The sequence below is a fragment of the Cervus elaphus genome, chromosome 29 (genome assembly GCF_910594005.1).
Source record: "Cervus elaphus chromosome 29, mCerEla1.1, whole genome shotgun sequence".
NCBI lineage: Eukaryota > Metazoa > Chordata > Mammalia > Artiodactyla > Cervidae > Cervus > Cervus elaphus.
The window spans coordinates 59754370-59767004 of NC_057843.1; the positions used below are offsets into that span (position 1 = coordinate 59754370).

General features: G+C 52.2%; 1 protein-coding gene across 1 annotated transcript in view; it reads left to right on the forward strand.

Annotated features, from left to right (window-relative positions):
- The window catches only part of CCDC180 (coiled-coil domain containing 180), a 60107-nt gene extending 49541 nt beyond the window's left edge, over positions 1 to 10566 (forward strand). The window contains exons 32-38 of the mRNA XM_043891473.1: positions 969 to 1110; positions 4158 to 4318; positions 4852 to 4989; positions 5479 to 5590; positions 7987 to 8092; positions 8882 to 9017; positions 10211 to 10566. Coding sequence (XP_043747408.1) covers positions 969 to 1110; positions 4158 to 4318; positions 4852 to 4989; positions 5479 to 5590; positions 7987 to 8092; positions 8882 to 9017; positions 10211 to 10342 — 927 coding nt within the window. The 3' untranslated portion in view covers positions 10343 to 10566. The remainder of the gene's footprint in view (positions 1 to 968; positions 1111 to 4157; positions 4319 to 4851; positions 4990 to 5478; positions 5591 to 7986; positions 8093 to 8881; positions 9018 to 10210) is intronic.
- Positions 10567 to 12635: the final 2069 nt, after the last annotated feature.

Consider the following 12635-nt stretch of genomic DNA (forward strand, 5'->3'; position numbering starts at 1 on the left):
GACAGAGGGAGGAGGGAGACCCCAGAGGAGGGGACAGGGACAGAGGGAGGAGGGAGACCCCAGTGTGGGGACAGGGACAGAGGGAGGAGGGAGCCAGTGTGGGGGACAAGGACAGAGGGAGGAGGGAGACCCCAGTGTGGGGACAAGGACAGAGGGAGGAGGGAGACCCCAGAGGAGGGGACAGGGACAGAGGGAGGAGGGAGACCCCAGAGGAGGGGACAGGGACAGAGGGAGGAGGGAGACCCCAGTGTGGGGACAAGGACAGAGGGAGGAGGGAGACCCCAGTGTAGGGGACAAGGACAGAGGGAGGAGGGAGATCCCAGAGGAGGGGACAGGGACAGAGGGAGGAGGGAGACCCCAGTGTGGGGACAAGGACAGAGGGAGGAGGGAGACCCCAGAGGAGGGGACAGGGACAGAGGGAGGCGGGAGACCCCAGAGGAGGGGACAGGGACAGAGGGAGGAGGGAGACCCCAGAGGAGGGGACAAGGACAGAGGGAGGAGGGAGACCCCAGTGTGGGGACAAGGACAGAGGGAGGAGGGAGACCCCAGAGGAGGAGACAGGGACAGAGGGAGGAGAGACCCCAGTGTGGGGACAAGGACAGAGGGAGGAGGGAGACCCCAGAGGAGGGGACAGGGACAGAGGGAGGAGGGAGACCCCAGTGTGGGGACAAGGACAGAGGGAGGAGGGAGACCCCAGTGTAGGGGACAAGGACAGAGGGAGGAGGAGACCCCAGAGGAGGGGACAGGGACAGAGGGAGGAGGGAGACCCCAGAGGAGGGGACAGGGACAGAGGGAGGAGGGAGACCCCAGTGTGGGGACAGGGACAGAGGGAGGAGGGAGACCCCAGTGTAGGGGACAGCAGTTGAGAAGATCAAGGGGTGAGGAGAGCACAGAGGAGGATGCCAGGATCTTGGGCCAGGGCCCCCTGAGAGGGGCCTGGCACCCACCCTGTCCACCCTCTCCTGTAGGAGTATTACCGCAAAGATAAACGCTCAGTCGCCAGGCCCGACTGCATGTATGAGACCTTCGACCAGTGCGCGGAGAACATCTGCAGGAAGATCCTGGAGTACCACAGCCAGGCAGACGATTACCACAACTCCTGCCTCATAGGTAGGTGTGACCGGTAGGCAGGGGCAGGTGGGGCTACAGGAAGGTGGTGGCCACTGACGGCCTGAATGGTGCCCTCCTGACCTGGAGGCACATGGAGGCAGAGGAACCTCCCTGTGAAAAGCTGACATCTTAGAATGAGGCAAAAACCTTGATCAGATTTAACTGGGGAACAAACAATGCCCTCCCCGCAAAAAGGTTAAGTTTTCTTGAGAAATATAGTGATTTGTATCACTAAAAATGTTTCACTCTTTGAAAATTTTTTGCAGCTTTATTGAGATATTCCCTCAATGAAGTAGGGGGGAAAGGGGGAGTGGGATGAACTGGGAGATTAGTATTGACATATATATACTACCATGCGAGAATCTGCCGGCAGTGCCGGGGGTGTGGGTTCAGTCCCTGGGTCAGGAGGATCCCCTGGAGGCGGAAATGACAGCCCACTCCAGTATTCTTACCTGGGAAATCCTGTGGACAGAGAAGCCTGCTACAATTCAGGCTACAACTCAAAGGGTCACAAAGAATCGGACGTGTGACCGAGCAATTGAACACGCACACAAATGTGAGCTAGATAGCTAGTGGGAAGCTGCGTTACAATTCAGTGGATCTTAATATGTTCAGAGTTGTGCGACCATCGCCACTGTGAACTTCAGAACCGCTATCCCTCTATCATGTCCCCAGCCCTCAGCAACCACTAACCTGCTTTCTGTTCGTCCACTGTTGGTATGTGTCAGGTAGCCTTTTTATGGCCGGATCATATTCCCTAGTGTGCGTATACCATAGTTGGTTTGTTTATTCAGTGACAGACCATTTGGCAGTTATGGACGGCGCTGCTATAAACATTCATGTGCATGTTGTGTGTGGATGTATGATTTCATTTCTCTTGGGTGTGTACCTAGGAGTAGAACTGCTGGGTCATATGGTGCCTCTGTGTTTAATCATTTGAAGAATCCTTCCACCGTGTCTAGTGTGTGCCTGGGCTGTGATGAACTTAATAGACACAGCCTCCTAGAGAACAGGGACATGAAAACAGGCAGGCGGGATATATCTTGCCATTTATGTTGATTATAACAACATAAAAGGAGCTGTGAGAACACACCCATAGCCGCCTCTCTCCTTGCCCAGTTCTCCATGTCCACAGCCTTATGTGTTTTTGCTAATTATCTCTAAGTCGTTAACTCCTGATTACCTCCACTTGTAAGGCAGGGGACCTAAGGGCCCATCACAGGCCTGCTATGGGTTGAGGGGCAGCAGGGGTAGAAAAGGAGAGGATTAGGGGGTAGGCAGACTGAGATCAAGACCCGGCACTGCCGTCCCCAGCTGTATGACATGGACCAAGTCCCCTCCCCTTGCCTGTAAATGGAGCCAAGGATAACAGCCACCATGCAAGGGTTTTTTGAGGACTAAGCCCCTCACAGCCTTGCCGTATCCAGGGGAAATCAACAATGGCTCTCATTCCTGCAGTTGTAGAATGACTGGAATTGAAACCACAGGCAGCATTTGGTTTCTCTAGGTCAGAGCTTCCCCCGATGTGGGGTTCCATCCTACGTGATCTTCCTCAAAAGAAAGGTTCCATGGTCACATGGGTTTGGGAAGTGCTGCGGATCATGTCCCTCCCGGGAAGGCTGACAGTTCACGTGAAGTGAAGACTTCCATTTCCTACAGGGAGTCCAAGTATCCTGGGCAACTCGCCCACTGAACACATGTAAAAATCCTGGGTATAACACTTTTGTGATAAACTTTTAAGTGCGTGGATGAGCTAGCTGTAAAGTAAGAAATGCGTAAGGCCTCAGGATTAAGCGAGAATAGGAACACAGACTAACCGAGCAGTGACTCTGGCTTTGGCCCTGAGGGCTTGGCTGACTCTCAGGCCCTCTTGAGCCTCTGTTGTCACCGCCTCCAGGGCACCGGGGCCAGAGACCAGGCCCCAGACCGCCCAAGGCGTGCAGCCTGAAAGGGCACGAGCCGCAGAGAGCTGGGACTCCCCGGGGCGCCGTCTGCAGAGTCAAGGGAATGAGACAGAAACCAAACCTCCTCCCCCACTAACTAGAAGGAAAGTGTCTTGTTAAAAGCCATGGCGCTGGGCAAAGAAGAAAAACTCTAATGAGAATCTATAAGTCAGGTCTTTTGTGATGTTTAAACTGAAGTTGCACTCAGATAAACCTAAATTCAACTTTGTGTTTGTGGATCATCCAAAAGATTTCTAGATGATAGCTTAAAATGATTTGGAGTGTGTCATGCCCAGATGCTTGTTTAGTAGAGATACTACAAATCCTCTCCAGGCCTCCAGGGATTCCCACACATAAAATGCCCCCAATAAGAGCTCCCTGTAAAACAAAACACACACACACACCCAGCAAAAAGGTACCCTCAGCATGAGGCAACATAATGAGATCAGTAAGGACTTCAGATATTGAATGTGTCAGACACAGAATATAAAATACAGTAATTATTTCGAGTTAAATAAAAGAGGAAATTAGAAATATGAGTAAGGAGCAAAAGACTATTAAAGTGAGCAAGTAAATATGAACCAAATAAAGAGAAACCAAATAAAAAGAGAACCAAATAAAGCTTATGTATATTGGAAAAATAAATTGTTGAAATTTTAAAATTATGAGTGGCTTTAGTGCCACACAAAATAACCAAAAATGTAACACAGGAAAACAAAGGACTAGAAATACAGGAGAGAGGTGAAGAGAGATGAAGGAAAAAGTAGGTCTGGCATGCAGCTACTTAGAGGTCCAGAGGGAGAGGAGGAGACCTGGGTCTGGGTAATATTTGAAGAGAGAATGGATGAAATAGAACTGCTTAAAGATGCAGTGCGGTTTATAAGGTGCTGGCAAGTCCTACAGTGTGAGACGTCCTTTGAACTTGCTTAATCCAGTGTCTTTAATACCAGTTTGCCCACGGGACCCCTTTTGATGGAATAGCTATTACCACACTGGAGACCGAGCCTCTCTTTGGGAAGCTGCATCGAGCCTTTGTTGGAGAGATGGCCTCGGCAGCTGGCTCGGCTCAGTCCTCCCCCCGGCCCCCCGCCCCGATTCCTACAGAATTACGGGCCCAGATGAGGAGATTTGAGGAGCTTCTGCCCCAGGCGTGTTGGCTGGTGATGGAGAATTTCAGGGAGCACCACTGGAAAAAATGCTGCGCCTCCACCAAAGATATCCGAAGACAGTTCTTGAATCACCAGGAACAGCTGGAGAAAAGGAAGGTGGGGCCCCGGGATCACCCTGGGATTCAGACATAGAGGCAGGGCATCAGCAGAACTGAGTCCCAGGAAGGAGCTGGGCCAGGCCTGGGGTTGTTGGGTGGGGGTGAGGGGCAGTAGGCACTTAAGAGCCGAGCCAGCTCGGCTGCTGGGTTCAGCACGTTCCTCGTTGGATATAACAGGTAGGTTGGCTGGTTCTGTGGGGCTGTGGACCCTGAGGTCAACAGTGATTGTCCACTTGGTCCTTGGAACCAGGGGACGTTCATGCTGTTGATTTTATTGGACTGAATCCCGTTTGTTCCAGGGAAGATGCTCAGCTCTCCCACTTCCTAACCCTCGGAGTTGGCTCCAGCCGTGCCTCAGTCTTGCGTACCCTGCCACTCCTCTGCCTGTCCACAGCCCTTCACACACACACGGGTCAATGCACACATCAGTGTAGCCGTGGCCATAATTGGCAGAGGACATAGGCCAGTGACGTCTTAATCCTGACCTCAAGACCGGGTCAAACAACCCACTGATCTCTGGATTGTCTGAAGGATGAAAATGCCCAGAAGCTCCACCCGAATCTCGGACACCCTGCGCAGCTCCAGGATATGGAGTCTCTCTGTCAAGTGGAAGAGGAGAGGCAGGGAGATCTGGACAGCTTGATTGTGGTAACCAAGGAGAAGCTGGAGGTCAGTAGTGCCTTCTGCTCCCAGGTTTGGGTGCTGAGGGCTGCCCTGCCCTCCCGAGGTCGCCCCAGCTGACAGCCCACCAACAGCAGCGCTGAGCCCGGCCCTATGCTGGCACCCTGGCCAAAGCAGCACGTGAAAGTGGGCAGGTTTTATAGTGAGGTGGTCTTTATTGGCTGTTTTAGCTTGCCTTTTAGAATTTCTAAATTAATTAATTAGTAATGAGAAATTTTTTTCTCCCAAGATCCATGTCAAGTTGTCTTTCGTCTTTGGTAAATTGTGTGTATGCCTTGGCCATTGCAGATTCATATCCTGTCTTCAAGTCACTCTCAGGAGAAGCCTCCTGGAGAAGACCAGACGCCCGTTAACTTGGACACAGTCGACTCATGGCCCTGGTTTTGTCTCACGCATAGCTCTCCAAACCCATCTTCGGCCTGCCTTTGGAGGCAGGGTCCTCTCCTTATAACACCGTGCTCCCCGTGTCTCCTCCAGGAATGCACACGGAAGTACGCCCGGTTTTTCATAGCCAGCTTGGCCACCTTCACCGAGAAGTTCCTGCTGCAGTTGGATGAGGTGGTCACCATTGACGATGTCCAGGTTGCAAGTATGCACCCCGCTGGCCTTGTGCCCTGGCTCCAGGGGGTTGGTGACATAGGTGATGGGTCTGGAGGGGTCTGCTTTCCCCCAACTCCACCAGTATGAAAACAGATACTCTAGACCAATGGGTTTTTTTGCTTCTTTTTTTAATTAAAATTATCTTTTTTTAACTAAAACAAATCTCCAGTGAGTCAGATTATATATAAAAAATGAAATCCTAATACTAAATATTTTCATAATCTTGGGGTAGGGACAACTTTCCTAAGTTTGAGAGCTAGAAGCTATAAAAGAATGGTGTGTACCTCCCTGTGGCCAAAACAAAAATAAGGGAAAATGTCAAAAGATAGAAGGACAAACCACAAACTGGAAAAATATTTCTGATAACTAATAGGTCAGAGAATGGCCTGATATTCCTGTGGTATGAAGCATTCTTAACAGGTCAAGTTTTTAAAAAGGACAAACATGCAATTCAAAAGGTCAATAAATGTTGAAAGATGCTTGACTTCACCAATGATGAAAAGTGCAAATATAAACATTGTTAAGATATCATTTCTCTCCAAGAGCCTGGCAAAGCTTTTAAATTCAGTGACACCCAGCTCTGATGAGGCAGGAAGCCCCAGCACCGCAGAACCCCTCGGAAAGGTGTACCCCCACCCCTTCTCTTGGAAAACCCTCCGTCGGTGACTTCAAAGTTCTGAACGTGTATGCTTCGACCTAACTGTTCTAACCGTGGGAACTTATCCGGCAGAAATACTTGCATACTTTTCTAAACATATATTTTCAAGCATATTCTTCACAGCAATGCTTGAAATTGCCAAGAATTGGAAACAGTGTTAATATCCGTGTATAAAGGACTGGATAAATTATGGCCCAGATATAGGAGGGAATTCTCTGCAACTGTTCAGGTGGGTGTGGTAGGTCTCTGTGCCAGCTGGAAACCCCTGAAGGAAAACTGTCACAGGAAAAAGCAAGGTGGCAATTATACTTACCCGTAATACTATTTTAAAAAGCACATAGGTGCCATAAACATGCACCCTCACTTGTATATAAATGAGTCTGTGTGAGAGAGAAACAGAGGCACAGAGGGACAGGTTCCCTCTCAGGCAGGTACCTGACTGTTGATGACCACCTCTGGTGAGTGGGATTGTGAGAGGTTTCTGAAGGCTTTTCTTTTTCCCCATTAGAGGATGTTTAAATTTTTTATACTGTGTGAATTGCTTTTATAACTATGCAAAGACTCAAATCATATTTATCTCTCATCTATTAAGTAATTAAAATGTTATTTTTATTTTTTTAAGCTTGTATTGCAAAGACAGTGACTATTTTTATAGTAAAATAAGAAATCCAACATGAGTTACAAAGAAAGAGAAGAGTATGGTCCTTCCTCCCAAATAGGTGCCAGTAACATGGGCTCCTGGTCATTCCCCTTTGGTCGCTGGCCTATGTGTGTGTCAGTGGGGGGGTGGGAGGGTGGATCCCAGGTGCGTGCTCCTTTGTAACCTGATTTCCGCCTGGGCGGATGCTGGCCAAGCCAGTCACTGTCTCCGTGAGCACTTCAGTTGCTGTGCATCTTACTTTATTAGTTAGTCCCCTGCGGGTGCATACGGGCCATGTCTAACTTTTCACTCCTCTAATTGTGCTGGAAGCAACATCTGCATTGATATTTCTCTATTTGGAGGCAACAACTTCCTAGAAGTGGATTTTCCAGGTCACAATGTATATGCACGCTGAGGTGTTGGCCACTGTCTAGTAGTGGAGGTCTCTTTGGCAAGTGTGAGCCTGGTTTGGGAAAGTGGAGCCTGCAGAGATGCTGGGGTTCAGACTGGAGGGGGAACAGTGGATCCGGCAGGGAGGCAGCCTCGGCACCTTGGAGGGAACTCCTGGGCCAGGAAGACCCCCTGCATCAGGCCCATGGGATCCCCGCCTGCTCTGTAACTCGGGCTTCTGAGCCAAGTGGCCTGGCCTGGCTGTGCCTGCAGACCAGGGTGCAGAGAGCTGCTGTGACCTGCTGGTCTCACTCCAGGAACAGAGCCCCCTTCTCTTCATGTCAAACAGCAGGGCAGTGAGCCAGACATGAGAAAGACAACCTCGAATGTGTTCATTCCAGGAGAAATTCTTAGTTCAGGACCCCTTTGAGCTAGTATAAGCCAAAGAAGTCTCCAAAGAGCATATTCACGAGCTCATAGAAGCTGCAAGAAGGTCAGAGCATCATACATAGGATTTTGGAGCTGGGATGCACACCCAAACCACACCTCACATATTCCAGCTTTAACCCTCCTGCCTGAGACTCTTAGTGTGGAAGAGGGGAGCAAGGTTTCACTGCTGTAAATGTAAGGTCGGGGGTCCCCCTGATATCAGGCTGTGGGTGAGGCCCCCATCAGTAACCCATCTCTTGCTTGCCAGAGATGGAGCCACCCAAACAGAAAACCTCAATCCTAATACGGAGGAAACTGGCCGGGCTGTCCCTGGAGGAAGAGAGTGAGAAGCCCCTGATTGAACGGGGGAGCAGGTGAGAGCTGAGAGCAGGCTGTGTTTGCTGGGAGGGGTGTGGTGGGATGGTGAGGGGCACGAGCTCTGAAGTCAGACAGACCTGATAACTTTGGAAAGGCTTTGTGTCTTAAGCCTCAGTTTCCTCATCTGTGAAATGGGCATGGCGGCCTCCCTCACATGATATTATGAAGAGAAAGCTCAATGAGATTGTGCTTGAAGTGCCCATGGCTCAGCAGCTGTTCGTTCGTGTGATAAGGACCCATGAAAGGACCCCCAAATAGAGAGAGGCCTGTCCCAGTGTGGGGCACCTTCTCAGATTGCTGGCAGTCCTGGGGTTCACTACAGCTCTCTGTCATGTATGACAAGAGCTGTAGATGTGCTTGTCCCCGGTACCCCAGGAATGTGACTCTGGAAGAAGTAAGGCAGTGATTTACCCAGCTAAATTGTCAGCAGTGGTTTTTTTATCATGGTAGGAAAAGCAAGCCAGGAACTGATGGCTGGCATCCGGCTGGGCGAGTGATAAGGAAACCGAGATCCAGAAAAGGGAAACCCCTAGAGGCATGGGATTCCGCTTCCCCATGCAGAACCCAGCTGTCTATGCACATGGATATAAGCTGTATGAAAATGCCAAAAAGAACCTGAAGGAGCTTAATCTTAAATGCTCGGTAGAGTTTTTCTTTTAATTAAGGCATTTAAAGCATGATAATTTTTTTTTAAAGAAATGCTAACCGTTTCCACCAGAGACAGAGGGTGCATAGTAAATGATGAAGCTAAGCCTGTAGGACTTTTCACGCATGTTTATTTGTAGAAAGTGGCCAGGAATCAAACCTACTGAGGTCACCATCCAAAACAAGATTCTCCTCCGGAAAACGCCATGTATCACAACCACCAAAACGACCCTGGGCCACCTGGCATCCGTGGAAGCCCGAGATGCCGTCTACCTGGTGAGTGAAGAGACGCGGTGGAGGGGGTGCGGCCCCGGGAGCACGGGGCAGCTCCGTGTGCTGCCGTGGGAAGGAGGGAGGGGGCTTGTCATCACCAGGGGCCCTGGCGTCTGGTCAGATGGCATGCATCAGGGTACCGCAGGGCACAGCCCTGGTGACAGCCAGCATCCTCAGGCACCGGGACAGGGGCCACAGCTCCGGTCCAGAACCAGCAATAGCTCAGGTCTCTCGGCGTGAGCCCCAGTGCCGCAGGAGCCCAGCTGAGAGACGCCACACCCAGGCTGGAGGGCAAAGGAAGGCGCTCCAGCGAACAGTGAAGACAGTGCGCGGGGACAGGGTCGCCAGAGGCTCGGAGGCCATGGGAGCAGGCAGTGATGATGGGTGGGATAATTACCGAGCACCTGCTGCAGCTTCTGTCCTCGACACAAGGCTTCCGCTGGCTCCTTGTAGCAAGCCCATGAGGAAGGTAGAAGGTCCCCGCGTTACTGCAGAAGACAGCGAGTCATAAAGAGGTGTGTCCCCTCTATGCCACCAAGAGTCACAGCCAGGATTGGAGCCAGGCCTGTTAGACCCGTGGGGCTGCCCGAAGAGGAAGTTGCTCCCAAGGCTGCCTGCAGGACCTCACAGCTCCAAGGATGTCTGGACTGACGGTTCTGGTTCCTCAGAGAGAAACCTCGTACTGCCCAGAGATATGCTGACCCTGGTATCTGGATACCCCTTAGTGCGTAGGCAGGCCCTTCCCCAGCCACCATGCTAAGCCCCAGGCAGTGGGCACAATTCTGCTGCCGAGTTCAGTGAGGACTTAAGGCCTGTTGGGCTCAGCCTCTCGAGGAAGCCAGGACCCCTGCGCTTCACGGAGACTGCAGTGTGGTGGTTAGGAAGGAGGGCAGAGTCCAGAATCAGGGGGACCGGGAGCCTAGTCACTGCTCAGTCAGTTCTTAGTTACGTAACCTCAGGCGAGGCTGTGAGCCTCAGTCTTCCCATCCATAAAACGTGGAAAACAGCGAGGCCTGCCTGAGCTTTACTGGACAGAGTACATGAGAAATGACCTGTGGAACTCTTGCCAGTGCCTAGAGTGGGTTCCAAGCCCCCCGCCAGCAGGTCACAGCATCCCTCTAGAGCACAGAGTGTCCTCTAGGGGCACAGTCCAGAAGTCCTTCCTCACGTGGCCTCTTCCTGCTGCTTGCTCCCAGAAATATTTAGCGTCATTTGAAGAGGAGCTGAAGAAGGTCCAGGAGGACAACGCGCTGCAGGTGAAAGAGGCTCAGCGCTGGAAGGACAGCTGGAGACACTCCGTGAACATCATCCAGGGCCTGTACTTGTGACACTCTCAACCCTCCTTCAATAAATGGCTTATTTTGTGTGGATTCCTCATCCTTCTACCCACCCTTCCATCCATCCGTCTCTGCCCAGGGCTGTAGCCTCACAGTGATGAAGACATGGCCTAGTTCCTGCCCACACGGAGATTACTTCCAATGAGGAAGACAGAGGTGAAAGGGGGCATTCCACCTGATCAGCCAGGATGGTGGATAACAGGGGTGGGTGACTTAAATAGAGACCCACAGTTCAGGGGAAATAACTTCCACAAGGCATGATGGGCACTTCATCTTGGAAAATGAAATAATTAAAACTTAAAGCTTTACAACTTAAAGTAGCTCTTAGAAGGAAATTTTAAAAAAATAAAACTTAAAGCTTACAGGGAAGAGTATATTGCACATTTAACAAAATTCGAGTTTTCATTGCAGCTGTGCACTGATTCCTAGACACAGCAGAGACTTCATCCGGTGTTGGCTGGGTATCTGGTTATTTGTATGACCAATGATAACCTTTTGGCAGAAATCTCCTAGGCCTCCTTAACTTGACTACCGGTCTCTTAGTCCGGTGACAACTCAGATCACTGTCTCTGGAAGCTGGCTTCCCACCGTCGTCCTTGTCGCCCTCCTCTTCCTCGGTGGCCCCGCAGCCTCACTATGACCAGTGGCAGTGGTCGGCAGCTGTCTGCGCCCTGTGGGCCGGCGGCTCACGTCCTTCCTCCACTTCCTGAGAGCCTGCTGTGCCAGTGTGGTTTGTATGTTGATGGTGCCTCAGTTCCTGGTTCCATGCGCTTTGTCTCGACTTGATGAGGTAAGTATCACCTGCATTTTACGGCTGTGGAGACGCAAGCCCAGAAGGTCAAAGCCAAGGACTTGGAGGCACATTGTTTTGGGGATGATCCCAAGAAGCATGAGTGAGGACATGGGAAAAAGGAGCCTGAAAGCAGAGAAGTCACTGGAAGGCGCGTTCAGGAGCGGCCCCTGCTAGGGGTGACCAGGCTGTGACTCACTGGAAAACAGCCTCCCACCTGGCCTGACTCTGTCCATGCGGGCGGAGAGTTGCCCGGGCATTAGCGCCGCCACACTATCCCTCGCCCCAGCCTGCAGGACAGGAATCTCCTGTGGTACCAGAAGAGCCCCCCGGGCAGGGGCGTCTCTCGTTACGCTGGCTGGACGCAGCGTAACGAGCTCCCCAGCCGCAGGTGGACGCAGGTAAGCCACGGGGGTGTGAGTGCAGCGTCACCGCCTGCGGGTTTCCAAACCTGAAGCCAGGCCCCTACGCAGCGCTCTGCCACGGCGCCCTCTCTCCTCCAAGTAGCAAGTGACGCCTGCACAGCCCCTTCCAGCCTGGGGCACGCTCTGCGGGTACACGCTCTAATTCAGTCCTGCCGCGGGCAGGGTGGCAGTCACCGTGTAACCCCTATTTTGTAAGTAAAGAAGCTGAAACGTGGAGAGAAGATCTCTCCAGTCACTCAGCGCCAGTGTGCTGCAGCCGGGGTTCCAGCCTGGCTCTGGCTGTCCCGGAAACTCAGCCTGGAGTGAATACACCTGGGTGCTTTGTAAGTAAGACAGGACCCAGAGAAACGAGGGGTGCTCCCTCTCCCCTCTGCCAGCCTTGGAGTCTCTGCATCACCACCCACTCCGGCCAGCCACGGGGCAGCAGGATGGAGGACAGGGTGTAGGCGTGGGAGCAGGACAGCCTGTGGTCAGTCCCTCTCCGCTTTGATGTTGCTGAGGTCCCAGTGGGCAGAGAAGGCTCGAGGAAGTGCGCCTGCTACGGCAGGAGCCCTGGGAGGGGGCACAAGCCTAGGGCGGGGGTCGGGGGCCCCCGCTGCCCAGACAGAGCCTGCACACAGTGGTGGAGCCAGGGAGCTGGAGGGGGCGGCGTTGGGAGGCCCGGGCCAGCCCCTCAGTGCTGTGTGTCCCTCTGAGTCCAGCTTGCTCACCTGTGCAGTGGGGACACGGGCTGCGCCCTCCCAGCCCACTGCACCCGTGAGACCCGGCCTGCCTGGCTGGGCCAGCCTCTGGGCACCAGGCCACAAAGCTCAGGGCTCAAGGCAAAAGCCATGCCCTTTCCACTTCTCATTCCCCACCTAGGGTGCCGCCGTCCACTGTTTTCCTTACGATTCCAAAGGGAAGAGACATTCGTCACAGGAAATAAAGGACCAAAGGAGCAAAAAGAAGACTATAAACACCCTGGCATCCAGAGATAGCTGTTCCCTACACCATTTTTCATGTGTGTGTATGTGTGTGTGTTGTATTTGCCAAATGGAATCATAATGTGCGTTCGGTTGTATACATTGGT